Source organism: Scylla paramamosain, chromosome 16 (genome assembly GCF_035594125.1).
Source record: "Scylla paramamosain isolate STU-SP2022 chromosome 16, ASM3559412v1, whole genome shotgun sequence".
Classification (NCBI taxonomy): domain Eukaryota; kingdom Metazoa; phylum Arthropoda; class Malacostraca; order Decapoda; family Portunidae; genus Scylla; species Scylla paramamosain.
In genome coordinates this window covers 21,160,702-21,188,664 of record NC_087166.1, presented here as the reverse complement: position 1 = coordinate 21,188,664, position 27,963 = coordinate 21,160,702, and the positions used below count along the sequence as shown (strand labels likewise).

The window sequence follows — 27,963 nt, the reverse complement described above, 5'->3', positions numbered from 1 at the left end:
AGAAGGTCTCAGAAATACATTTTAATGAGGGTGACTCAGCTTGTCTATCAGACAGCCCCAAGTCACTGTGAAGTGAGGTGAATGTTGTAGCTGTGGTCTCGGCTGGTGCAGGATCCTGATTAATTCCAAGTATGATAGGCAACCTTCACTTAAAGGGGAGCTCACCTTACAACATATACAATAGATTGATGCCAAGAGAAAGACAATTATCTTTCCTGCTATTCTATTAGCTACATGCTAGAGACTGCAACTTTAAAAAGGCTCATAAAGCACCTTTGTGGCATAGCTCATAGTAATAGTACATTTGGTACAGTCAGTAGCAAGGAAGGGTCAAGTTAACCTAGTCTCACTTTGGAGCCTGGAGAGGCTGGATCACAGGTGACAAGTATTGTGTTGACTATTTTTCTTTGCTGTGTCTGTAAAATTTTAGTGAGCAATACCAACATTTTCACATTCAATGAATATTACACAGAAACACTGAGCCAACACCTGATTGGCACACTGTATACCTTAAAAAAATGTTAGCATTACTTTGAAATAATTTGAAACCATCAGAACCACACTTTTTACACTGTAACACCTAATGATATAATTACAAACCTATAAGGATCATACAAAATCAAATGATATGCCAACATTCCAATAGTTTTGTTCTGCTTGTGTGGAAACTTTGGTCCGTGTCTTCAGTGCTTTACACAGTTAATAGTCTACTTCACATTGAGTGCTGCAACACGCTATAACATGTTGCATGAACAGTATCACAGAAACAAGATGGATCATGGAGATGATCAATTGCCACTTACTCCTGTAGTGGAATCATTACTTCCTAATGCAGGTAAAGCCCTTCTTACCTTGCTGAGGTTCACTTTAGAAAACAAATAATACATTTGTGCATCTCAAATCACAATAGTACTTTTAAAAATCTCAATTCAAAATAAGGAGAAATAAATCTCCAGTTGATTTCTCTAAAAATAAAACCAATAATCCATATCTAACAAAGTTTAAAACTACATATGATACAAGTATATAAGAATAGGAATCATGATTGGATGTACTAATCTCCATCTGGGAGAAACATTGGCCATTCGCATGACACAGCTTTGGAAAAAACAAGTCCAAGAATGAAAGAAAAAAGATGTATATGAAAAACTGACCTGGTGGCTCAAGGGATGTAATGGTTTCATCTCCCTTTGGAGGACTGATGATGCAAGACAGACCACATATTTTTTATTAGGTGACTGTCTTCACCAGAAGAGTGGTGGCCAGCACGTGACTGGTGGGAAGCTTACCTGGTGAGGGGAGACGCCTCAAAGATGATACCTTACAAGAGTGGTAAAGCCAGGTGATCAAAATGCCTCAAAGTACCCAGTAGATGGCTTACCTTAAAAAGTGGTAAAGGTAAGTAGCTAGTTGAAAATTCTAGTTATAGTATTTAAAATAATGCAAAATAAAACCTTTAACTGACACACACACAAGAAGTACTTTAGCATCTAGAAACACAGACAAACAATATATGAAAATAGAATAATTCTTGTATAATCCATCTGTATAACACATCAACATAAGAGATGTATAGATAAACTTCTTCATATAATGTAAAGGAAGCAAGGTACCTCAAAAGATGAGAACCTAATATGGCATCACTGATGGTAAAGACCTGGAGGAAGTGAGGTCTACATAAAGACACAGGCAAAGTCATCCTGCCCAGTGTCAGAATAACACTACAACTGAAGAGTGATTTTAACAAACATAAAGGCCACCCAAGTACCTCAGAGGAAATTATATACCAGTAAAAATATATTAGGTGAGGACACCCTCTGAAATTCTATACTACAGATATAGTCGTGACCCTTACAAAATAAATGGGCAAGTCCCCAGTACTGTTTACTATCACATTTTGAGTTCTGCTAGTTCATATCGTAGAAAGAAAACCTAACCATACAATAGAAAGACAAGAATGCAGGTGCAATCTTTTGTGAAAGTTAGGGATTACAGAATCTTTCCCAAGATGTTTCACTTAAACACAAGGGTAATTTTTCACTTGTCATTCCAATTGCTTCACACATTACCTGCACCTTCTTAATGAGTGAAAGGTTTGGATGTATAGGAAGAGTTAATTGGGTATGCAGTTCAGGCCAACATTTGTGCTTTTGTTCAACAGCTTTGGAGGCACCAGGTTAGTCTGGTGGCCCTGTATTCATCTTTGTTATTCCTGTCAAAAAGGGGAGAGAACATACATGAATACCAAAAACACCTCAGTGACAAGAAAAGAACATCTACCTAGACTGTAAATCTCATTCTTCTCCTCCTCCTCTATGATTTCATGGCAGGACAGAGGCTCCTCTCAACCTTCTCCATACATCCCTGCCAGCTGCCCATCTATTCCAAACAACCAAATACAGCAATACATGAATTGACACTTACATCTGTAGTGGCTAACATCTGATTTAATTGATAGTACTTGGCACTGAGCATTTTTGATTCATGCTTATCTAGACCATACATTTTAATGCTATTCTTTTATATGACAGCATAAAGGCATGTGGATTAGGTATCTGCAGAAAATGTATGAAGAGTGCACAAGTACACAATACACAATGTCAACAGAGAGAGAGAGAGAGAGAGAGAGAGAGAGAGAGAGAGAGAGAGAGAGAGAGAGAGAGAGAGAGAGAGAGAGAGAGAGAGAGAGAGAGAGAGAGAGAGAGAGAGAGAGAGAGAGAGAGAGAGAGAGAGAGAGAGAGAGAGAGAGAGAGAGAGAGAGAGAGAGAAGAAAAGCAGGTGCACACTTTGTGGGTTTTACTGGAGTTGCAACTTTTGTAACTTTGTACAAAGTTCTGCTGTCAAGACCAGATATGGCAAGACACATGGCCATCTGTGCTTCACAGCTGACCCTCACACAGTGTTGCTGACAAGGAATGGTTCTCTACCTACTACATGTCTAAGTCCAGAGGCTAAGATACGAGATAATCATACTTGCAGATGTGTGTGCATGTGGCACTTTATCTTGGATACTTCCCTTTACAGGATATGGTGGCCTGGCATGCAGATAAATAGATTTCTACATCTGAGTTGTGCTCTAATTCCAAACCTTGCTTTATGTATACCCTGTCTATGGTCTGACCATTTTGAATTGAGCATTGTCCTTACCAAGGATTTCCCAACCTGCTGCGCTGCCAAACCTAGTAATAGGCCAATTATCAGATCAGAGCCTATGTGTCTCTGATGACCTCGCTCCCCCCCCTCTCTCTCTGCATATACAATCAACATTTCATGCAAATTTATTTTCATCAGAGATCTATACTTGCTTATGAATCATTAGAATTTGAGAAAAAATCTCCTGCCTGTCAGTCAGCCCAACTCTCTCTCTCTCTCTCTCTCTCTCTCTCTCTCTCTCTCTCTCTCTCTCTCTCTCTCTCTCTCTCTCTCTCTCTATCAGATATCTATGCCTGCCTATGAATCATTAAAATTTGAGAAAAAATCTGCCTGTCAGTCAGTGAAGCTTCTCTCTCTCTCTCTCTCTCTCTCTCTCTCTCTCTCTCTCTCTCTCTCTCTCTCTCTCTCTCCACTGTAAATTTTGTTTAAATGTGATAGATTTCCTTTTAGATATGATATTTCCCTTAAACTATGATGTTTTCTTCCAAAAAATACTTATTTGCAGAGTAAATAAGCTCTTCTTCTCAGCTGTGGAGGTGATGAGAAGAGGGAGAGGTAGCTTCCATCCTGGCAGGCGGCATGTGAGGAAGTGACCCATGGATTAACATGATCAGTCTGACCATGTGACCTCACTCGGTCACCCATGGAAAAGTGACAATGCTTGGAGGAAACGTTGCCAAGTATCGTGGTGTTTGCAAAAAACAATGCAAGTATCATTAAAAAAACATATATTACACTAATTTGCCTTTTTTTAGAGCATCACAGTGTATATATATACAACAACACCATTTAATTTTGAGGTTGGAAGCACCTGACATGAGGTGTGTCTTGGTGTAAGTGTGGCAGCGCCACAGGCTGGGGAACCCCCGGAAATGTCAACGTCAAAACGCTCAATTCAAAGTGGTCAGAACATACCTTCAAACATCTTCCCAATCCTGACAATATCTTAGTACATTTCTGGGACACAAGGGAGGTACTTCACTTACTTCTTTGTGTTCTCAACTTAATATAGTGTCCGAAAGAACGATTGGTAGGATATACTGGTCAGTATCTGCACTGTTAGCCGTGCGTACACAGGGATGGAGCTCTGAGAGTGTCAGTGGTCGCCAAGTCCTTCCCAAACCAGCAGAGACATCCTGCAGGAAATATTATGAACAATTTAGTAAAGGTCCTTCTAGCTACTTACAAGTCTTAATGCTAAATGAAAACAGAAATTAATACAGTTCGAATACCTACAAACTCCTTTAACTTCCTATTGTGTGCAATATACACGCCAAACAGCAAATACATGGCAGTAGATGAATTTACCATCATTATAGAGACACTCCTATAAAACAGAGCAAACAACAGCAAAATTATATTCATTTGTGACGTCAATATAAACCCATTACAGCATACAACAAGCTTGCCCAAAAATAATTTTCTTGGTGGCATCTGGTCTTTAAATTTCATTCCTAACATTGTTAGAACAACTAGATTTCCAGATACCTTAAGTCTGGCAGAACCATCTCTCCTAGACCATATATGCACAAATTTTTCTAAAAATTCTCTCCCCATATTCAACCATCTACCCATTTTATTAAATACTTGTATGCTGTCAGCAAAACATAAATTGAATTAAACCGAATTCAGAAATATAACACCTGAACATAAGCAACTTTTTTCCCAAAAGGTAAATGCTGTAGCCTGGAACAATCTCCTCTCTGCCCTGAATGTCAATTCTAATTTAAATCCATTACAAAGCAAAATTAAGCAAATATACAATGCAAGTTTTGCAATCGTGGGCATATTTTTTTATTGGATTTTTGTTGCCCTTGGCCAGTGTCCTTCCTACATAAATAAATAAATAAATAAATAAATAAATAAATAAATAAATAAATAAATAATAAATTTGTAAAAAAAAAAAAAAAAAAAAAAGACTATGCAATCCACAGATAAGAACAGTCATAAGTAAGTCTATAAAAACTAAAAAAAACAATCTGTATAAGGATTATAAAGTAGGTGCTATAACTGAAAATTATTATAAAGAATACTGGAATATACTTAACAGGTTATTAAGAAACTCTGTAAAAGCTTACTATATGACTGTATTCACAAATTTCAAAAACAATATTAGAAAAAATTTGGAAGGGTATAAATCAGCTTAAACACAACCATAAAAACACATACCTTGGCTACACTTCCCTTCATAACAAAATCCATCAGAGGTTGCTGAGGCATTCAATGATATCCCATAAACATTGCTCCCAAACTAGATCAAGACATTTCACTAGCCACTACTGACCCAACAAAATTTTTGTGAGGTAATCACCCTCCATCTGTTTGTTCCTCCCTGTTCTAAAGGAAGTGCTTATGAGATCCCTGTACCTATAATTAAAGTAAATAATGAGGGAATAGCCATTCCAGTATCTGTCTTAATTAACCAATCTATTGAAACAGGAATATTTCCACAGTCTTAAGAAGCATGCTACAGTAAAACCCATCTACAAACATGGTCCTAAAAATAAGATTGGCAGTTAGAGGCCCATATCACTCCTGAGCACTTTTTAAAATCTTTGAAACATTAATAAAAAACATTTCATTTAATTTCTTGAATGTAAATCTATCTTGAGAACATAACAATTTGATTTCTAACAAGGCTTGAGCACTTTTTCAATGCACTGAATAGCTTTTCTGATAGCATTTACTACACTTTGGATTCCTGATATTCTTTGCTTAGGATTCACTTACCATTCTAAAGCTTCTGACACAGTTAGGCATGACATTTTATAAAAAAAAATAAAAACATTATGGCATTCAAGGTATCATACATGACTGGTTTAAAGATTATCTTACCAACAGAAGCAAATCCATCAAGATTCCTAATTGTTTATTTTTTTTCCATGTAAGAGGGCCACTGGCCAAGAGAAACAAAAATTTGAATAACAGAAGGTCCACTTACATGCCAGTTCCCAGAGTAATGCCAAATAAAATGGTCAAATACCAGAGGATGTCTTGAAACCTCTCTCTTGAAAGAGTTCAATTCATAGGGAAGAGGAAATACAGAAGCAGGCAGGGAGTTCCAGAGTTTATCTACACCATGACATATTCAATAAAGAGTTCCACAAGGTGGAGTCTTTGGTCCAATCCTATTTCTTATTTCTATTAATGACCTCCCCTATATATTCACTAAACTGAAAGTAATAATCTTTACCAATGACTCCACTTTATTTGTCACTGGAGAAGCCCTTACATTGATGCATGAAATAGCCAACTCTGACCTAGAATTTTCATAAATGATGTATTAGTAGCATGCTCACTCTCAATTCAAATTAAACATATAATATGCTGCTCACCTACAGGCCAATGAAAAAATTACCACCTCTGAAATATGACAACAATATCATTAAAAGAACCCAACATCACAAATCATTAGGTGCAACATTTGATGAGATTATGTCACTAACAGTACACATAAAACATTTTAAGAAATATATGTTAACATAGTACTGAAACCTCTGTTTTCAGCTTTACTGCACATATACTGCATTTCATTTGGAAAAAAAATAATAAACATATAAATACATGTATAAATAAAATGAACTCATAAAGGGACCTAATATGTATTGTACACTTATGATTATTAAGATTAAACATTGGGGTTCTACTTGTCAACCACTGTTGATGCATTGCGAACATTGCATGCTGCTAGTATTTTTAAATTAAGGAATGTTGATTTTTTTTCTTATGAGGGATTAGTTGTTTCACATAATTATTGAATATGTAAAATATGGTGACCTCAAAATAGGCAATCTGCATATGTACTTGTTGCCCAAAAAGCATGTAATTGCTTCAAATGGGCTGCTTATGAAAATAAACTATAAGATAATGTAATTCACATCTAACATTTAAGTAAACATAATAAAGTGTTTCAAGTGTTTCCTCAAAGTATATTGCCCTCCTCTCTCCTTATGTGCCCATACAATTTCAATCTATGCCTGCTCCACACAATCACCATATCCTTCACTCCACTCATCATCACCTCATTAGACACCCTGTTTTCCCACCTTACAATAATGTCCCCAAGCATCACAATATTTTGCAAAAATTTGTTGTCTTATAGTTCTCTCCATGTCTTTCATAGTTGGCCATGTCTCAACAACACACAACACCTCTGGTCTTACATATACACAGCAGATATTTGTCCATCTGTTAACCAACAAGCTTGCTATCTCTCTCCATTTTCTCTAAACAATTATTGATCCAACTCTCAGTGCTGCTTCTGCTCCAGTCTCACAAGACAACTAACCTGTAGACTACCTTGATCTGCCTCCAGTGTCTCTTCTTCCTCCCACTGTTCCTGGTCTTCTCTCTTACACTTTGGATATCTGCAGTTCTCTCCTGCTTCATTCACATTCCTCAGCCTTGAGCATCTGTGTCACTATTTCCCACATCCCATGCATGAGATGAAATTAAAACCCACTCCTCTGCCATATCAACTACATGAATATCTAACTGCTTCCATATTTATTCTTGTTAATCTTCTGGTCTCTCCTCTCCAACCAGTGAATCTGTCAACTGCTTCAGAATTTTTTGCTGTTGTCATCAGAACAACTCCCACAATCCTCTTCTTCCCTCTGAGAATGGCTCCTTCATCACCATCACAAAACACTATACGACTCAGGCCAGCTCATAATGAACTCCTCTTTCCTATCAAATTTGTGTGCTTCAGTCTTCACTCAATCTTGTGATTGCAAGCAAAGCCATCCCTAATCAATTCCTCCAGCATTTTGTCTCTCTAATCACCTCTCATGAGGTAAAATCACACAAAACCAGCAAAGTTTTTTTTTTCTTTTCATAAAATAAGATCACAGATAAGCCAAGTAAATGACCCTTTTCAACACAGCCTCTTTTGACCCAATGAACTGCAAGGCACAACTGAATGTTTTTGTCTCTATCAATACAGAAAACTGATGCATCTGTTTTGCCACCACAAGTCACAAAAACAAGAGGCAGAGGCCAGTGGCCACTGCAGAGAGGCAGTGCTCTTGATAATTTGAGTTTGAGTTCTGTCAGAAGCCACCCATTTTCAAACTATTGCTAAAGAACACCCTCATGTTTCTTATCAACTATGAATTCTACACTGAATGAATCAAGGAGCTCTGGGTGGCAACATGATTCTCTGCAAAAGTATTATTAATAATAACTCTACCTGTGCTACCATAGATGGGAACTGACCATCTAAGTCTCCAAAAATATAAGACAGACCAGCTGAGCTTCCAAAAAGCAGAATTGCAGAATTGCCTGCTGGTACTATAGGCTAAGAAAATAAATGAAGTTTTTATGGTCTCTAAGTAAATATCCCACAATGTCCCCTTCACCATCCTCAACAGCAGGACAATGTGTGGGGGGAGTGCAGAGTGTAGACACCAGGCATGGCCTACCTCAGCAATGTTGTCAACATCCTCCTCATTGGCTAGTTCATGGGACTCATCTGCCTCCAAACAGTCTTCTGGGATCCACAGCTTCTTCAGCCCAGGACCTCGGAGTCTTGCAATGGCCACGATGTCACTGCCACCATACCCGTAGCCTAAAATATAAGCAAATTCTCATGAACCACTCCCTTGCTAAAAAAAAAAAAAAAAAAAAAAAAAAAAAAAAAAAAAAAAAAAATCCCATATACTTAAGTTTACACAAGCACATACACTCATATACATGCATAGGAGTACTTCACTAAGATTTTTCCCCAACTACATCTCAAAAGCTGAGGAACTTCTAGGAGTCTGCATTCTTATTACTTGGATTATGAATGCTGAATTCTAATCACTTTTACGAATTGTGAATGTTACAGTCTTACATTTTTGTACAAGTTACTGATATAAATCTTGAGATTTTCTTTGCATCCTTTCCTATTCCTTAAGAATTCCTTTTCTTTATTAATTTCAATTCCAGCTGCTATAGTTACTCTCCAGTTTCTCTGACATAAACTGGCAATAATGTCCATCTCTGACACACAGGCTGATTCTTCCATACCAAATAATGTGAGGTGTTCCAGGTGCTTGCACTTCCAGGCCAGCATGACAAGTGGGTCTGGAGTCTCCTGATCCTCATCACGGCCTTCAGTCAGCATTCCCCAGCCACTGTGGTCCAGGGAGTCCACCCACATCAGGTGCCGCAGCGTCTCACTGTACCAGTTGCTCATTAGACGCAGTGCTGCGATGTTGATCTTCAGGACAGAAGGAATGTGTTATCTTTGATTACAGAAACCTTATGGACTACAATAAAAAGTTAGAGGTGTGCAAATCTTGCCATAGGTTGTAAAGCTGAGGATGGAAAGAAAATATGCAAAAAGTGAGAAGAAAAAGAATTACAGAGTCAGGAAATTATTCTATACTCTATTGTCTTTAACCTTGATAAACAAAGGAATTTATATGAAGTTCTTTTTACATAGGTTATAGACAAGTGATAGCAACTGATATAATTACAGTAGGGTACATGACAATGAACTTTATTCATTCCAATGTAGTGTTTGTTATGGCAAATGTGCATTATGGCGACTGAAGAACCTATGGGAAAAAATTAATTGGTTCCAGGGAACCAGAAAATAGTATTTATATAAAAAAAAAGCACAATTTTTGAAAAATTACATCAAAATGAGCACATTTGCATTAATAAATTTGAGATAACACAACAAATATATACAGTACCATCCTGAGTTTTGTGCCTATTATAGTCCTAAATTCTTACCATCCCAAGTTTTTGTGCATTATCACCCCAAAATTCATGCTGCTTTGACAAGCATAGGGCACATTTACCTACTGTCAGCATCATGCATATACATACAGTACATCCTTCTGAAGTCAGATCTCTCTCTCTCTCTCTCTCTCTCTCTCTCTCTCTCTCTCTCTCTGTATGAGAGTCAGAACAATCCTAAGGATTGCTAAATACAGTAAAAGATAATTTAGAATGAAAATATAATTACGTATGTAAGAGTGAGAAACAACAAAGTGAAAATGACATAAAATGAATGAGAGAGAGAGAGAGAGAGAGAGAGAGAGAGAGAGAGAGAGAGAGAGAGAGAGAGAGAGAGAGAGAGAGAGAGAGAGAGAGAGAGAGAGAGAGAGAGAGAGAGAGAGAGAAAGTTTAACTCCCTTGTCCCTTATCTCTGACAGATACGTGAGCAGTGGCTCGCACAGCTGGTGAGTTAGTCTTGTGAAGTTTATTTTGTTATTCCAATTAAATTTTTATTAAAATTTCAATGCCACCACAAATGGCAAGTTCGTCAAGCTTGCTAGTTTGGTTCGTTATTCCAATCAAATTTTTATTCATATTCCAGTGCTTGCAGTAGTGGCAAGTTCGTTATGCCAGTTTTGGTTCATTACTCCAATCAAATATTTATTAAAATTTTGGTGTGTTATTGCAGTTGTACGTTATAACAACTGTGCGTTGTCACGTACACTACTGTATAGTTAAAATTACAACAACAACAACAACAACAACAACAACAACAACAACAATAATAATAATAATAATAATAATAATAATAATAATAATAATAATAAAAACAAGGAGACATGCAGACAGTGGATGCAGGGAGAGAGAGAGAGAGAGAGAGAGAGAGAGAGAGAGAGAGAGAGAGAGAGAGAGAGAGAGAGAGAGAGAGAGAGAGAGAGAGAGAGAGAGAGAGAGAGAGAGAGAGACCAAGGAACTGTATACTGAATATAAAATTAGTTATAATGAGTTGAAAAAGATACTATTCTTGCAGAGTGAGCACACTAGAGCAACACATGTCACTCACCCATTCACAGAAGAAGGCCCTGAAGTGCGTGAGAGGCATGGATGGGTGCAGCAGGCCTGACCCCAACTGTTCCACCCCATCATAGGAGTGCATCAGAGTCACCACTAGCGAGCACTGTGGACTGAAATAACACATTAACATTAAAATGATAACACCCATTAACTAAACTCCCTTCATGAACCAAAGACAACACCCGTTAACTAAATTACACCTTACACCTACCAACATTGGAGAGAAGGGGAGTAAGGTGAGACTTGATTGCAATATATAAAGTGTATGCGAAAGTGGAGGAGGTGGATTGGAGTGATTTGATGGTTTGGGATATATGAGATACAAGAGGACATGGAAAGAGACTGAAAAAGTGTGTTTTATAGAAGAGATGTCAAAAGTTAAGTTTCCCATATAGAAATACTGATGTATGGAACAGTCTGGAAAAGGAGATCATAAATGCAAGTATACTTGGATTCAAGGCTAAGTTCGATATTAAAAGATATGGAGATGGGACGGCACAGGCACAGTTCTTTTCCCATAAAACACAAGTAGGTAAATACAAATAGGTGAATACAGAAAATATGAATAGGTATTTTAAAATGTCCATGTCCCAGGGATTCAGTTCAAGGTATCATTAAAATTACTAGTAACAGTCTAACTCTCATGAGGATAATATAAAGGCAAATCTCAAGTTACCTGATATGTAACCTTGAACATGGCAAACAAAAGGAGCAAGAAGCAAAGTGTCACCTGCCACTGGATCTGCAGTCCCAGAAGAATGTGAGCACTCCACAAGGATGAGGGAAGAGGGAAATAAATACGGACTTGGGAATGCAGACTGAAAAAGAACGTGTTGGTATGAAGGAAGATGAATAAGAAAATAGTGTGGTACAGAAGAGGGAAGAATGAAATGAAGAACAAAGACCTGGGAATATTGACTGAAAAAGAAAGTGTTGGCATGAAGGAGGACAAATAAGAAAATAGTGCAGTATGCAAAAAGGAAGAGTGAAATTTATCTGTGCTGTATACCTCTCACCTAACTCCTCTGACTATAAGAAATTCTTTGACTACTTAACTTCCAAAGTGGAGCACATTCTGACCCTCTTCCCTTTTGCAGAGATCTCCATTCTTGGAGACTTCAATGTTCACCACCAGCTTTGGCTTTCCTCTCCCTTCACTGACCATCCTGGTGAACTAGCCTACAACTTTGCTCCTCCATGACCTAGAGCAATTGGTGCGACACCCTACTCGTATTCCTGACCGTCTTGGAGATACGCCCAACATTCTTGACCTTTTCCTGACCTCTAATCCTTCTGCTTATGCTGTCACCCTTTCTTCTCCGTTGGGCTCCTCCGATCACAATCTCATATCTTTATCTCGTCCTATCACTCCAATCCCTCCTCAGGACCCCCTAAGCGAAGGTGCCTCTGGCGTTTTGCCTCTGCTAGTGGGGGGGACCTGAGGAGGTATTTTGCTGATTTTCCTTGGAATGACTACTGCTTCCGTGTCAGAGACCCGTCTTTGTGTGCTGAGCGCATAACAGAGGTGATAGTGTCTGGCATGGAGGCATACATTCCTCACTCTTTTTCTCGTCCTAAACCTTCTAAACCTTGGTTTAACACAGCTTGTTCTCGTGCTATACATGATAGAGAGGTGGCCCACAAAAGGTACTTAAGCCTTCCATCACCAGAATCTCATGCACTTTATATTTCTGCCCGGAACCATGCCAAGTCTGTTCTCCAACTAGCCAAAAACTCCTTCATTAACAGAAAATGTCAAAACCTTTCAAGATCTAACTCCCCTTGTGATTTCTGGGATCTAGCCAAAAATATCTCCAATAACTTTGCTTCTTCTTCTTTCCCTCCTCTATTTCAACCAGATGGCACCACTGCTATCACATCTATTTCTAAAGCTGAACTCTTTGCTCAAACCTTTGCTAAAAACTCTACCTTGGACGATTCTGGGCTTGTTCCTCCCTCTCCTCCACCCTCTGACTACTTCATGCCACCTATTAAAATTCTTCGCAATGATGTTTTCCATGCCCTCGCTGGCCTAAACCCTCGGAAGGCTTATGGACCTGATGAGGTCCCTCCTATTGTTCTCTGAAACTGTGCCTCCGTGCTTGCACCTTGCCTAGTCAAAACTCTTTCAGCTCTGTCTGTCAACATCTACCTTTCCTTCTTGCTGGAAGTTTGCCTACATTCAACCTGTTCCTAAAAAGGGTGACCATTCTAATCTCTCAAACTACCGTCCTATTGCTTTAATTTCCTGCCTATCTAAAGTTTTTGAATCTATCCTCAACAGGAAGATTCTTAAACATCTATCACTTCACAACCTTCTATCTGATTGCCAATATGGGTTCCGTCAAGGCCGCTCTACTGGTGATCTCCTGGCTTTCCTTACTGAGTCTTGGTCATCCTCTTTTAGAGATTTTGGTGAAACTTTTGCTGTTGCCTTGGACATATCAAAAGCTTTTGATAGAGTCTGGCACAAAGCTTTGATTTCCAAACTACCCTCCTACGGTTTCTATTCTTCTCTCTGTAACTTCATCTCAAGTTTCCTTTCTGACTGTTCTATTGCTGGTGTGGTTCTATTGCTGCTGCTGTTCTCCTAAATCTATTAACAGTGGTGTTCCTCAGGGTTCTGTCCTGTCACCCACTCTCTTCTTATTATTCATTAATGATCTTCTAATCCAAACTTCTTGTCCTATCCACTCCTATGCTGATGATACCACCCTGCACTTTTCCACGTCTTTTCATAGACGTCCAACCCTTCAGGAGGTACACATATCACGCAGGGAAGCCACAGAACGCCTGAATTCTGATCTTTCTAAAATTTCTGATTGGGGCAGAGCAAACTTGGTATTGTTCAATGCCTCAAAAACTCAATTCCTCCATCTATCAACTCGACACAACCTTCCAGACAACTATCCCCTCTTCTTCAATGATACTCAACTGTCCCCCTCTTCTACACTGAACATCCTCGGTCTGTCCTTTACTTATAATCTGAACTGGAAACTTCACATCTCATCTCTAGCTAAATCAGCTTCTATGAAGTTAGGTGTTCTGAGACGTCTCCGCCAGTTTTTCTCACCCCCCCAAGCTGCTAACTCTGTACAAGGGCCTTATCCGTCCATGTATGGACGGATAAGTCCATACATAAGTCCATACATATTTATTTATTAATCAGATTTCTATTTGTACATTGTTGCTGTGGTCAATAAACATATAATAATAATAATATGGAGTATGCTTCACATGTCTGGGGGGGTTCCACTCATACTGCTCTTCTAGACAGGGTGGAATCAAAAGCTTTTCGTCTCATCAACTCCTCTCCTCTAACTGACTGTCTTCAGCCTCTCTTTCACCACCGCAATGTTGCATATCTAGCTGTCTTCTACCGCTATTTTCATGTTAACTGCTCTTCTGATCTTGCTAACTGCATGCCTCCCCTCCTTCCGCGGCCTCGCTGCACAAGACTTTCTTCTTTCTCTCACCCCTATTCTGTCCACCTCTCTAATGCAAGAGTTAACCAGTATTCTCAATCATTCATCCCTTTCTCTGGTAAACTCTGGAACTCCCTGCCTGCTTCTGTATTTCCACCTTCCTATGACTTGAATTCCTTCAAGAAGGAGGTTTCAAGACACTTATCCATCAATTTTTGACCACTGCTTTGACCCTTTATGGGACTGGCATTTCAGTGGGCATTTTTTTTATTAGATTTTTGTTGCCCTTGGCCAGTGTCCTTCCTACATAAAAAAAAAAAAAAAAAAAAAAAATGAAGAACATGGACTTGGGAATATAGACTGAAAAAGAAAGCCTATCTCCCTGTGTTCCCTTTGGATACTCACTGCTGCTGCTTGAAGCAATACCACATGTACTCTGAGGTGCCCTGGTGGGTCTGGTCAATGCCGTGGACGTGCAGCACCAGGCGCCGCAGGGGGCAGGTGTAGGGCGTTGCCAGCACACCCAGGAGACGGTCACTCATGTAGTCATAATCTAATGTTAATACCTGTGAGATACATCACTCTCAATAACTCTATTAACAATATGGAACCCGCATAAAATATTCACATATAATTCTGATAGCAGAAAATAAATCAAATAAAGTCAAGTAAAATATCATATATTCCAAGGCAAAGTACAGTTTTTGTTTAAAATCCGTGCCTTAAGAAGATCCTGTACTGTAAAAGAGTAAGCAACATTTGTAAAGGTAGGAATAGGACCAGTGGTGGTTAGGTCTTGGTGGGAGAAATAAATGCTGACACTTTGCTTCATTATTGTTGCATTCAAATTATTTATCTTTTAGTCCAAATAATTGTCCCTATACTGAACACTTCTCCCCTCTCCCACAACTGTACCTGTAAAGCTGTGAAAGAAGCAAAGTTGTCTGGTGGTATGTCCAACAGGGCGTAGGAGTTTGGGTCATACTTCACTGAGGCCAACCCAAGAGTGGAGATGGAATTGAACTGGTGGTGTGCCAGGAGAGGAAGAAATATATCTGCCTGGTCTGTCAGATCCTGGATACAGCCCAGCACCAGGGTACGCAGATTTCTGCTATTGCTGATGATGCTCTGCAGAGACTCCTGGGCACTGGGGACAGGAAACACTTTGGTAATATTCAAGTGTTATGATCATAAATAAAATGAGAATGTATGGCATGGCCTCAGTTTCATAATGTAACATAAATATAATTCATTCAACTTATTCTTTAAAGAAATAAACAATTTCTCACATCCTTAATTACAGGTCTCAAACCTGAACCTTTACATTAGTTATATAATATGTAATTAGTAGACCTTAACTATGCAAGACATTACTGTAAGATGGTGATAACAGAGAATGCATTATGGAATATAACTTAGATTTTAAAAAAATCTAGATATTTTTGAGTTCCAAAAAGATATTCATAATGTGTCTTATGATATGAAATCAAATAAATGTGTTGAAAAAGCCAGGAAAAAATAAATATTGAATAATGACATTTTTTATCTAACAAACTGCAGTGCATCACACATCCAGTGAGGCAGAAATGGAAGAACTGAGGTACTTACTGTCAGCACCACACCCTCCCCAAATGCACTGGCAGAAAGATTTCAGTGTGCTAAAACAGTTGACATGACAATACATTTTCAGTGTGGTCATTCAAGAACTGTATTAGTGAAATATTAATAGCAGAGTACAGTGAACAGTACACAGAGTCTGCACTGGTCACTTCTTGTGCTCATGTGGATGTGTTCAGAAATGTCAGACACAGCCTGTTCTCTCACACCTATTATAATCCTTGTTACCATACCATTATTGTTATTATTATTGTTTTTTCCTTCCTCAAGTTAAATAATTCTGAACAAGACTGGTAATAGAGTGCAAAATATTTTGCCATTATGGTGATCCACACCTCCATGTGACTCACCAGCTTCCCTCCTGCTGCTTCTCACTCACCAACAGCCCAAGTTGGAGAAGCCTTGAGATGGTTTGTCTTTAGTTGTCATCAGATAAGTTTACTAGACAGCAAACTAAATAACAACTCAACAAGCTACTCAGGCACTTCACCTTTCAATGAACTGGTAGGATGATCTTGAACAGGGAAGACACCGTGGGTGACTGGCATTATTTTTGTTGTTATTGTTGTTGTTGTTGTTGTGACGTAAGTAGTAAGGTCTGTCGTGGCCTTTGGTGAAGGTGTGGCAATGGCTTGGGAGCAATATAAGTTCTTCCACCTGAAAGTAATGGATAAGTCTTAACAATATTTTATGGCTGTATAATTTCTGTACAATTTTAATGCTACAAACAAACTTTCTGACCAGGAATCATGACGTGGTGTCTTGAGTTGGACTCCCTTAATGTGTCGAGTGAATTTACTTAAGCACATGCTAATTAGTTAACCAGATTATAAAATTTTTGCTTACATATCACACACAGAGACACACATTAGCACATTAGACATGGGAAGTACCTACACGAACATTCCAACTTAGAGAAACCATAAATGTACAATTAGATCTTGCACCTAACCTAATGAGTATTAAGAGAGAGAGAGAGAGAGAGAGAGAGAGAGAGAGAGAGAGAGAGAGAGAGAGAGAGAGAGAGAGAGAGAGAGAGAGAGAGAGAGAGAGAGAGAGAGAGAGAGAGAGAGAGAGAGAGAGAGAGAGAGAGAGAGAGAGAAACTGCATCTCCTGAGACCAAGGTAAGGGGTTGAGGTACTGATGTGTGGTGCTGTGGTACCCTGTAACATGAACTGCAGATCACAAAACTCTTCTCCAGACTTAGTTATAAGTAGTCTCTAAGCCTAAGGGGAAGGTGGTGGCTTACTGGTCAGCACTCCCAACATGATCTCAGGGAATCCCAGTTTGGGTCCTGTCAAAGCCAGTCATTTTTGGACCTACTGCCAAGTGACCAATACCCTCATGCTTCCTATCAACCCTGTCTTTGGTGGCAACTGCATTGAGAGCTCTGTGGGATGGCATGAGGCTCTGTACTGGCAGAGAAATATAAGAATATAAGAACATATAAGAAAGAACTACTTATTTATCTGCCAATAACATTATTAAGAATTCAAGTAAAATAACAATAAATTCAAATAAAAAGAATAAATTTAAATAAAAAATAAAAAAAACAATAATTCACTTATGGGTTTACTGGACTGAATTAGGAAAATCAATTTTGGGGTAATTACATTTTGTCAAGAAAAAAATAAGATAAAAAAAAAAATAAATAAATAAAAAAAATAAAATAAAATCATAAGCCAATAAAGATAATGGGTGGATAAAACCTTTATTCAACTTTTCAAAGTGAATACAGCCCTTATAAAATGTACATGTGCATATGTATTGTATGTAATGTATGCAGTGTATGTACATTTATGTGTATGTAGGTAAACATCCATATACATATACACCAATTTAACAGAGTGGGTCTGCACACTTTTATCTATTCAACTTATGTGTTCCTGCACCACCAGACAGGTGGAAAACACCACACGGCCATGTCAACATGTAAACAAACAAATGTTCAGCTGTACACCAAATGGCATCCTGCACCTGACCTTGGGATTTTCGAAGTCAACCTATCAAAGCAAAGCGTCTTCTTCATAAAACACTAACACTAGTGTAAAGTTTTATATACATTTAAGAAAAAAACAGCCTGTACTGTAACTGTCATCCTCATCTCTGTGAATGTCTGACTGCAACATGCTTGTTTACCTTGTCTCTCAAAGCAGGACATGTGTGTAGGTCTTTGGCAGTGCATACAGATACTGAGGAAACACACAAATCTTACTTCAAGCTTGGAAAAGCTATACAGATATAGTAAGGAATTGGTTCTCAAACAGAGTGACAGATGAATGGAATGGACTCAATAATCAGGTTGTTAGTACTGAATCATTAGGGAACTTTAAAAGATTAAATAAATTTATGGATGGTGATGATAGGTGGAAATAGGCAATACAGGGATGGCCACGTGTAGGCCTGATGGCTCCTTGCAGCTTCCATTATTTCTTTTTGTTCTTCTGTGAAAATAATTTTTCTTGCTTTTTTTTATTTATTTTATTTTATTTATTTATTTATTTTTCTTTTTTATAGAAAAGAGCTGCATAAAGTGAGAAGCATCTAATAAATCCATGTGCCTTACAGGCCAACAAATACAATATGTATACATTCATCTCAGTTGTGTGTATGTGTGTGTGTGTGATTCACCTATGGTCGTCTGCTGGTCACCCACCCAGCCATTCCCCTACGGAAGGAGCTTAGAGCTCATAGTGACCGAACTTTGGGTAGGACTGAGACCACTGACACACCACACACCAGGACAGCAAGGTCACAACTCTTCAGGTCACATCTCGTACCTACTTGCTGCTAGGTGAACAGGGCTACACACTGAGAGGCTCACCCATTTGCCTAGCCATGCCCGGGTTTTGAAGCCAGGCCTTCTTGGTTGTGAGCCAAAAGTGCTAACCACTACACTACACAGTGTGTGTGTGTGTGTGTGTGTGTGTGTGTGTGTGTGTGTGTGTGTGTGTGTGTGTGTGTGTGTGTGTGTGTGTGTGTGTGTGTGTTGTGTGTGTGTGTGTGTGTGTGTGTGTGTGTGTGTGTGTGTGTGTGTGTGTGTGTGTGTGTGTGTGTGTGTGTGTGTGTGTGCATTTACCTAGTTGTATTATACAGGGCACGAGCCAAAGCTCATTTTGTCCTGTCTCCATAACCATATTTATCGAGTTTCTCTTTAAACACATGTACACTGTCACAACCACTTGTGGTGGGATGCTTTGCTCGACCCCACATTCCATGTGTGTGTGTGTGTGTGTGTGTGTGTTTGTGTGTGTGTGTGTTGTCCATGAGTGGCCGGGCAAGGGCCACTAGTGAGTTAAGCTGTGTTGGCTTTGTGTGTGGCTCAGCACTTGAGATGACCCACCAAAAATGCATACAGTTTTGTGTTATGTTTCACACACAGTATTCCATGTTATGGTAAGAATGAGTATACCTGAGTAACAATCATTTAATACAGGTATCTGTTAGCTTCCAAAAACTCTAATCTCTGAACACAGATTCAGCCATTCACCAAGTTATCTTTTTCCAAAAGTTAGATGTAATGAACAAGCATGATACTGAATAGCATGAGTTCATATGGTCTCCAAATTTTTACTCTATGTGTTCAAGGTTCTAATGTGTTTGGTCTTCCTGCATTGTTTACCCTTACAGCACAGCCTTGCATGATGTGATAAAGAGCACAGAGGAACTTTGTATGGTATTCAACTCTTCCCAAAATGGAAAGTCTCATCAATCTGATTTACAATTCCTGTCCTGCTATTCAACTTCCTTCCACTTTATTTATCCAGATCAAAGGTGATGGCCAAGCAGTTCATCATTCACCTCTAGATAATCTAGTTTTCTGACATTCTACTACTTTCTGAAATTATACAAACAAGCTCTAACACTAAGTCACTGGATTCTCTGATTAGGTAATAAGCTTCTACCACCTTACAAGCACACTAGATCATCTTTGTGTGGCTTCAGACAATGGAAATTCATGATATGTGAAACTTTCCAACCAAAAGTCTTCACATGGAAAAATTTCAAGTGATGCAAACTGCTACTCTTACAAAACGGATAGCCTCACACTCCTCTTCTATGTTATTTTTATGTACTAATATGACACAGTGAATAATACTTCTATAAAGCAACATCAGATGTTACTTCAACTGAACATTCTTGTTTTTTATATAAAAATTACAAGGAAATAGTGTACACATTTGTAGTGTATTTGTTAGTCAAGGAAAAGACAGCTGTCTCACTTCTAATCATGCCTGTCATGTGGAAACCTCCAGCATCATTCTGCATTACATCTTCATGTACAAGTTTAACCCTCTCACGCACCATTAAGTTTCATAAGTTTTTCTTCCAATACGTCTTCTGTTGGCAGGCATTTGTGGCCTCTCCATGTGCCATGCAAAACTTTGATTTAGAAGCAGTTTCCTTTCCTTTGAAACACATAGGTAAGCATGTATTACATATTACTAGTTTCACAAGGAAATTATCTTTATAATAATCCCATAAAAAAAAAAAAAAAAAAAAATACACTAAAATAGTAATTTAAGTAATTTTTCCCTCAAAATAAATACAAAACAAGAAAAAAAGTTCACAGCCTTGTAGCTCAGACACTAACCCACGAGCATTCTGCACACTTCACATCACCTAAATGGTCTTTTTTTATGAGCTTTATTATGATGTAATACTACTGTCAACGTGATATGTAAAACAGATCTCAAGAAAATAGAGAAAAGCTGAAATCAGCATTCATCTCAGATTATGTGCAGACACCTTGAGTCACAGGCTGAAACTGACAAATTATCTAACAGTTGACCTGCTCTGGAAAACCTCAGCATTGCCAATTCATTACTTTGTGAAACTTGAGCTCATCTTTGACTCGCCAAAAACTGACACATTTAACTTTTTAACTTACTTTTTAACACACTTGTGCATCAGTGCAGCTTCACATGAAAATGTTTTGACACATGTGCATCCAATGCATGAGAGGGTTAATGATGTTCTTGTGAGCCACACTGTATTTTCTTGTGTTATGCTCTTCCTGTGCTATCACTTTAAATGCCAATAGGTATTTCGACCAATACTTTTCAAATGTCCTGATCTTTTAGACACCACCACCACCACCACCACTACTATATTCCTTCCTGGCAGCCACAGATGCCACAAGTCAGGGACAATATTAAAGTCAGGAAAATAGAACATCCAGGTTGTGGTCACTTGTGGTTACTAAAGTGAGAAGGACAATAGTGCCTTGCACAGGACAGTGGGTGAGAGGATATTTGCCAGGTGAAATCAAGAAAGGTAGTGCATCGTTTCCCAGCCATCAAGTTATGACAGGTCACTAGTTCTGCAACTTTCTTCATTAGTTATGAAACTTGGGACTATTTATATCATGTTACTAGACTTGAAATTGCTGATCAAAAATGTTAGTCAAGGGCTCTCACTGTGCTTATTCTGAAACCCTACTAAGGTTGTGAGGTACATGATATATATAAACTATGCACAGCCTGGTATGGACAGGTTGACAGTCTGGTGCAGTGACAGCACGAGGATATAAAATGCTCCCTTGTAACTCTTGACTAATGGCATGTTTTGAGTCATTCTTACCCTGCCTGCTGGAGTGTACATTATCATATCATTAAAAAATATTGATTTATTTTCACAAAGATTAATCTAAAATCTTATTAAATATCTGGATTAAGAGAATAATTTATTGAATGTGGCTTGGCAGTGTGGTGATTACTCTCATGCTTGGATGCCACAACAGTGCCATCAGCATCAGCCATCTTTCCTGACTGTTAATGTGCCACCTTCATGTTGTAACTTTTCACCTCTGGTAGTGTTTGATCAAGTGACAGGTAGCAGCAAAGTGATGCCAGCATCCTCCTGGGAGTGGTGAGGGAGGCATGGTGACTGAAGGCTGTGAGGATCAAGCAAGAGAGACAAGGGAAGGCTCAATTGGTGGCAAAGCATCACTGAGTAGATCAGCTTGATCATATCAGTTTATTTTCTCCATCATAAGATAAGACAATATATTTCATGGCTAAAATAGTTTTTGTGATATATGTAATGTGATGCACCTTGAATAATAATCTGATATTATCAGAATTGCTTGTTAAAGGGAGATTCTCCCATACAATAAATAAATAAAATTATTTTTTCAAAGAAACTTTTGTCAGATAAATTTTTTAAAATCCATCAAGAATAAATCTTTTCATTCTTGAACTACTGCCTCACACACACACCCACAGACTGACTTTTCCCTGCTTCATGATGCCTTGCCACTGACTAACCCAGCCTGTGTCTCCCTCACTCCATCTCCCGTGCATCACACCATCACCACGTCTCCCTCACCACTCCCATAGACTGTTGACAGTCTCATTGCTACTCATTACTCAGCTAAATATAACTTTAGACAAGGAATTATACAAGATAATGCAGTGACTAGACTGCCGAGGGAAGCCAGATTGTTAAAAACGCAGCTGGGACATTGTTACATCAGCATTTAGTTACCCTGGTTAGGTTAAATTGTTTGATTATTTAGGTTAGGAAATTTCTTAATTTCCTTAAATTTTTGCTGAACATTTTCTACTAGGATGATACATATATATGACTTCCAAAAATCATGGCTTTAGGACCTGTCTGCCAAAGGTTGTTTGGGAAAGGAAGAACAATGATGCACTTCTATAATATTGTATTATCATTTAAAGATGTAAACGGTTTCTCATATCGACTGTTAAAAGCAACATTGTCCTTATTTGATTTTTTAATCATCAGTGCCTTTATTTTGTGTTACAAAGTAGACACTGGTGACAAGGGATCAGTGAACCAGTGCCTAAATGGTTTAAATTTGCAAAGACCTACTGCATAAACTTGTATTTTTATGAAGTGGATGGTAATCCAGCAATTGGATCTATATCGGGCAGTGATATAGAGGTCCATCAGCCAAACTGTAACCTTCCCTACTTTCCATAGTCATAAGTCCAACAGTAAACAGATACACACTGACATTTGATAATTTTTATGAGTTCTATAATAGCGTTTTCTTTTTTTTTTTTCTCTCTCTCTCTCTCTCTCTCTCTCTATCTCTCTGAAGCACATCACTCTGTAATGCTGTAGCTAATATGTCTAGTTATGAATCTACAGGGCCCAGTTTAAATCCAGGTTGGGCCAGTAGACACACACCTCACTCAGCTGTTCATCCTTCCCTTGGGTTGGTCAATAAATGGGTACCTGGGAAAACCTTGGAAAGGTAGACTGAAAACCTGGATGTGACATTGGCCCTGTGTCTTGGGATTATGGGGATTATCCACCACAGACTCAAAGGCCACTGAGAATGAGATGAGGATGGAGGTCACATGCAACTGCAATGCATGCCCCCAGCTTTATCTTTTTCACTTGTCACATGCATGGAAAATGTCATGCAGGCAGGATTCATGTGTGATGATGATTTTACCCTTCACAAGAGTGAATTTACAAGTATCACAACCTGACAGTACTTTTCCCCTTGGTGTTCACAGTGTTCAGTACAAGCTTACATGCGTCCCCAGTTGAAATACCATTGTAAGTTTACAGTCAATATCTATGATGTCCTCCTCCTGCTTGGTATCACTGGCATCTTCAAGTCTGACAGTAATTTCTACTTCACGAGTGATCCAACCAACAACCACTTGCTCTGATCTCTCTAGGCCAGTGGTTTTCAAACTATTTAGTATGACAGCACACTAAGAAACAACTAATATTTCTGCGGTACACCTGCCCTTTTATATATATATATATATATATATATATATATATATATATATATATATATATATATATATATATATATATATATATATATAATTAGTTACCCTTGATAAATGTAAATTACAATTTACAATAGTTTCATTATATTATGTATACAAATCAAAATCCTACCCAAGTTTTTGCGGCACACCAAGGAGACAATGGCAGCACACTAGTGAGCTGCAGCACACACTTTGAGAATCAGTGCTCTAGGCCAACATGAGATGTACTTGAAAGTACATCTCTGAGAAAGCAACTAGACCACTTATCTTTATTTTCTTCTGTAAATCATTCATAGTTTTCTTAGGTCAATATTTAAAGCATAAAAAAAAAAAAAAAGGTTAAGTAGAACATTCCTGGGTAATGTGATTGGTATATGTGGCTTCATGTGCCATTCTACTTCCAATAGGGAAGGCTCAGGATTCAGCTGCTGGACCTTTATTGCTTACCAATACAGATCTGACTGCCAGATCAGAAGCCAGTTCCATTCTTTATTATAAAAGTTTTGTTTATTTGATAAAGGATTTTATTTTCTATCACCAGGAATCCTTGAACATCCAGGACCTAAGACAGTATCAGTATTTACCTTAATGTAAATGTGTCCTAGACCTTTTCTCCTTTTGCACACTGTGGTTGTGTTCCTATTTCTTCACTACTTCCTCTAAAGGAGTGATTTCCAAACTATCTTACATGATGCCCCAATTTAATAAACACCCACCCACCTTTTTTTTGGACTGGCAAGTACTGTGGCAGGTCACTCACCAGTGTCACTGTGGCTGATGTCAGCGACGTATACAAAACATGTTATGGAAGCTGCATTAATAGAAAATGGACTGACTGACTGATGGAATTACACTTCACACAGTCATAAGGACAGATACTCATTACATAAGAACATAAGAAAATAGGGGCAAGTGAAAGAAGCCATCAGGCCTAAACGTGGCAATCCCTATATAAAACATACCCAACTACTTCCACCTGTTATCTCCATCCACTGTTCTTGGAGTAATATTATTATATATTACCTTTAAAACTTCAAGTCCCTTATATCCCTCTCACATCCCTCTAGGAAGGTATGCTCCCCTAGTTTGGGAACCACTGGGTAGAGGGGCACACCCACCCACAGCTGTGATGCAATATCCCCACACCTTTGTGACTGCAGCAGCCTGTACTCATTTCTTGTGTGACACAAGCTGTGGCTATACAAGGCTGGAACTGCCAATTCTTACACCTGCACTCTGGGGAACTAACTACCTAGCTTCTGAACCTCAATCATTGGCAATTTTAGATGTTTTCATCTCTATAGAGAGAAAACAAAAATTGCCGCTGCAATGGAACACAAAAAATATCCTTCTATGTGACAGGAAATGTAAGACAGCGGCACAGGTATTGGATGACACAGGAAATATGTGGCACAATTAATGACAAGAAATGGGCAAGACGAGAAGGCAGACTGGCGTGTTGTTAGGATGGCCATCACTTACTTGTGGGTTCCTGGTGATCTTGAGAAGCACGTGATCCACTTCCACCAGGCAGTTGGTATTGACCGTCTCAAAGTGAATGACACAAGACCGTAGTTTCCTGGCAGCCCAGGAGGCCACAAACCTTGACCGCTCCAGCCGCCGCCACTCGCCTGCCACGAACACCAGTTCTATCCTGCGCCAGAAGCTAGGGTGAAACAGGGCGGAGCGCCACGCCTTGCACGTGGAACAAGCACTGATTCTGTCAGACAAAGGGAGGTAGGCGAGGATTTCTATCAATATAACGCTAGGCAGCAGGTTCCAGTGCCATTGTGTCTGTGTCGACATGTTTACTAACGATAGCGGCGCTGCCACGTCTCGCCTGCGCCACCCCTGATCTACCACAACACTGTCATATAAGGCCTTGTTTTGCTTTTTACACAGAGGCAATCTGGCCATAACTTATCACTATCTGATCCTCTGGGGAGTAGGGTTAGGTTGCAGTGCACACCAGAAGGGCCAGACACAGGGCGCCACCACCGCCTGCCCGCTGGACTGTCACAGCCGCTGTGGCGCAGCGGAAAATAGGCGACAATCTATATTTAGCACTAATGTTCTCTACACACAAGGAACTCTGATAACATACCTAGCAACAGGATTTATTATTGTTTTCTACAAAACATGTCAGTAAAGTATTTGCGTGGAGTAAATGACGAGAGGATCGGGTGAATAGTTGTTAAGGATACTTGCCTCGGCACTGTTTGGGAGGAGAAAGTGATACTTCATCTCGCTCCTCGCTACTTGAGCCATTTCACTACTACTGTCCTCACTGTTCAGCGGAACTAAATAGAGTTCACTAGATTATATTAATTTTTCATCCTCCTGCTCTAGTGAAGATGGAAGTATCAGGATATTTCGGATATGTTACGTCAATGTGCAGATAGTACACACACAAGGGTGATGCCCTACATTGCTACGCGCTTGTATCAGTATTACGTGTACAGATACCAGGTGTCCTTTATCTTTATAACTGGTGGCAGGCAAATAAGGGTAGACATGACTGGATAACGCTCTTTCTTGCCAATTTTACCCGTTTTAACAGTGAAATACCAGTTTGGCGCTGATGCAATAATTAGGTAATCTAATATTTAAAAAAAAGTTTTGACCATAAAATCAGATTATATAATATTGGTTATCTAACATTAGGCTCATAATAAAATGGTAGCTGCAATATAACAAGTGCCGCTAACTACCTTATTAACATACGTAACGAGTACGTGACGGCGACGCGTCCAGGACAGGAGCAACACGAGGTGACAAGGGGAGAGAGAGATGTGAGCAAGCAACGTATAGAGAATCCTTGGATGTGGGTATTGCAAAGTCATCACTGCAGTTTGGTTGCCATGAAATGACGCAGGTTAGTCTGCATGGAGGCGTGAGGTAGCTGGGCAGGTGCCGTTGTGTTAAGCAGTTTTGATCAAGGTACCGAATAAAGACCATAATGCAATGTTGGAGAGGTGTATCATGTATCTGCAATGAAAATGAAGTACCATAGTCCAATGTTGAGTACTACAACAATAGTTGAGTACTAGTCAATGAGACTACGTATAACTTTAGTAAACAGTAATATAAAGATATTGCAAGGACCAAGCGATCACGATGAACCATGATGAAAGTGTACGATATGTCTGGGGACACGAGGAACACAGAAGCCAGGCTAGAGACATCCTGACTGAGCGCAGGATGGAGGAGGATGAAATACACAAGCAACGAGTAAATAGGAACCTGGGACTGATAATACAGCAATTAGTTTGTGGTAAAAGTGCACTAATAAAACTAATGCGTCATGGAATAAACACTGCTGATAAATATGACGGTGGAATTTCAATTGTTGTGGTTGAAGGCTTAGCAGTTCTGAGTCTGTCGTACGGCAAATATGTTCATTGATGTCCTGTGATTGCTGTCTATCAGTCCGTCTATCTATGTACCTTGCAGTCCGTTAATCCACACGATGTGGACGAAAAAAGAAAACAAACAAACAAACAAACAATGTCGAAGTCCTGTGATTGCACTCTTAAAATTACAGGAATAAATGAAAAAAAAATAGATAAAATAAAAAAAAGCTAGCTAGCTAGATAGGTATACAAGATGAAGAATAGCACAACTACAAAGCGACATACAATTAAAGCAAAATGGAATAACATGAAAATTACTATCACTGGAGAAATTATTCAGCAACAGAGTTTTGAACTTAAAGGGAAGTGAAAAAATCGTAAGTGTGCCAGTAAAAAATCGAATAATGCAAAATAAAATTAACGTATACATATATATATATATATATATATATATATATATATATATATATATATATATATATATATATATATATATATATATATATATATATATATATATATATATATATATATATATATACTCGTATATATATATATATATATATACATAATTATATATATATATATATATATATATATATATATATATATATATATATATATATATATATATATATATATATATATATATATATATATATATATATATATATATATATATATATATATATATATATATATATATATATATATATATATATATATATATATATATATATATATATATATATATATATATATATATAGATGCGGAGAGAGAGAGAGAGAGAGAGAGAGAGAGAGAGAGAGAGAGAGAGAGAGAGAGAGAGAGAGAGAGAGAGAGAGAGAGAGAGAGAATGT

The 27,963-nt window shown here is 38.5% G+C and overlaps 1 protein-coding gene across 1 annotated transcript; it reads right to left on the bottom strand.

Moving 5' to 3' along the window:
* Positions 1-132: 132 nt before the first annotated feature.
* LOC135108129 (F-box only protein 33-like) lies at positions 133-25,779 on the bottom strand. Its single transcript, XM_064018839.1, has 9 exons — positions 25,232-25,779; positions 16,474-16,640; positions 15,282-15,513; positions 14,772-14,932; positions 10,931-11,051; positions 9,166-9,358; positions 8,577-8,722; positions 4,140-4,289; positions 133-2,212 (listed from the first exon to the last, which is right to left on the bottom strand). The coding sequence occupies exons 1-8, from the start codon at positions 25,664-25,666 to the stop codon at positions 4,152-4,154; spliced, it is 1,593 nt and encodes a 530-aa protein (XP_063874909.1). The 5' UTR covers positions 25,667-25,779; the 3' UTR covers positions 133-2,212; positions 4,140-4,151.
* Positions 25,780-27,963: the final 2,184 nt, after the last annotated feature.

Coding starts and splice junctions, on each gene's coding strand:
- LOC135108129 (XM_064018839.1), bottom strand. CDS start 25,666: ATGGCCAGATTGCCTCTGTGTAAAAAGCAAAACAAGGCCTTATATGAC. Junction 16,641..25,231: donor AGATCACCAGGAACCCACAA/GTAAGTGATGGC, acceptor CATTACTTTCAG/GTGGAAGAACTTATATTGCT. Junction 14,933..15,281: donor CTTCTTTCACAGCTTTACAG/GTACAGTTGTGG, acceptor TGTATCTCACAG/GTATTAACATTAGATTATGA.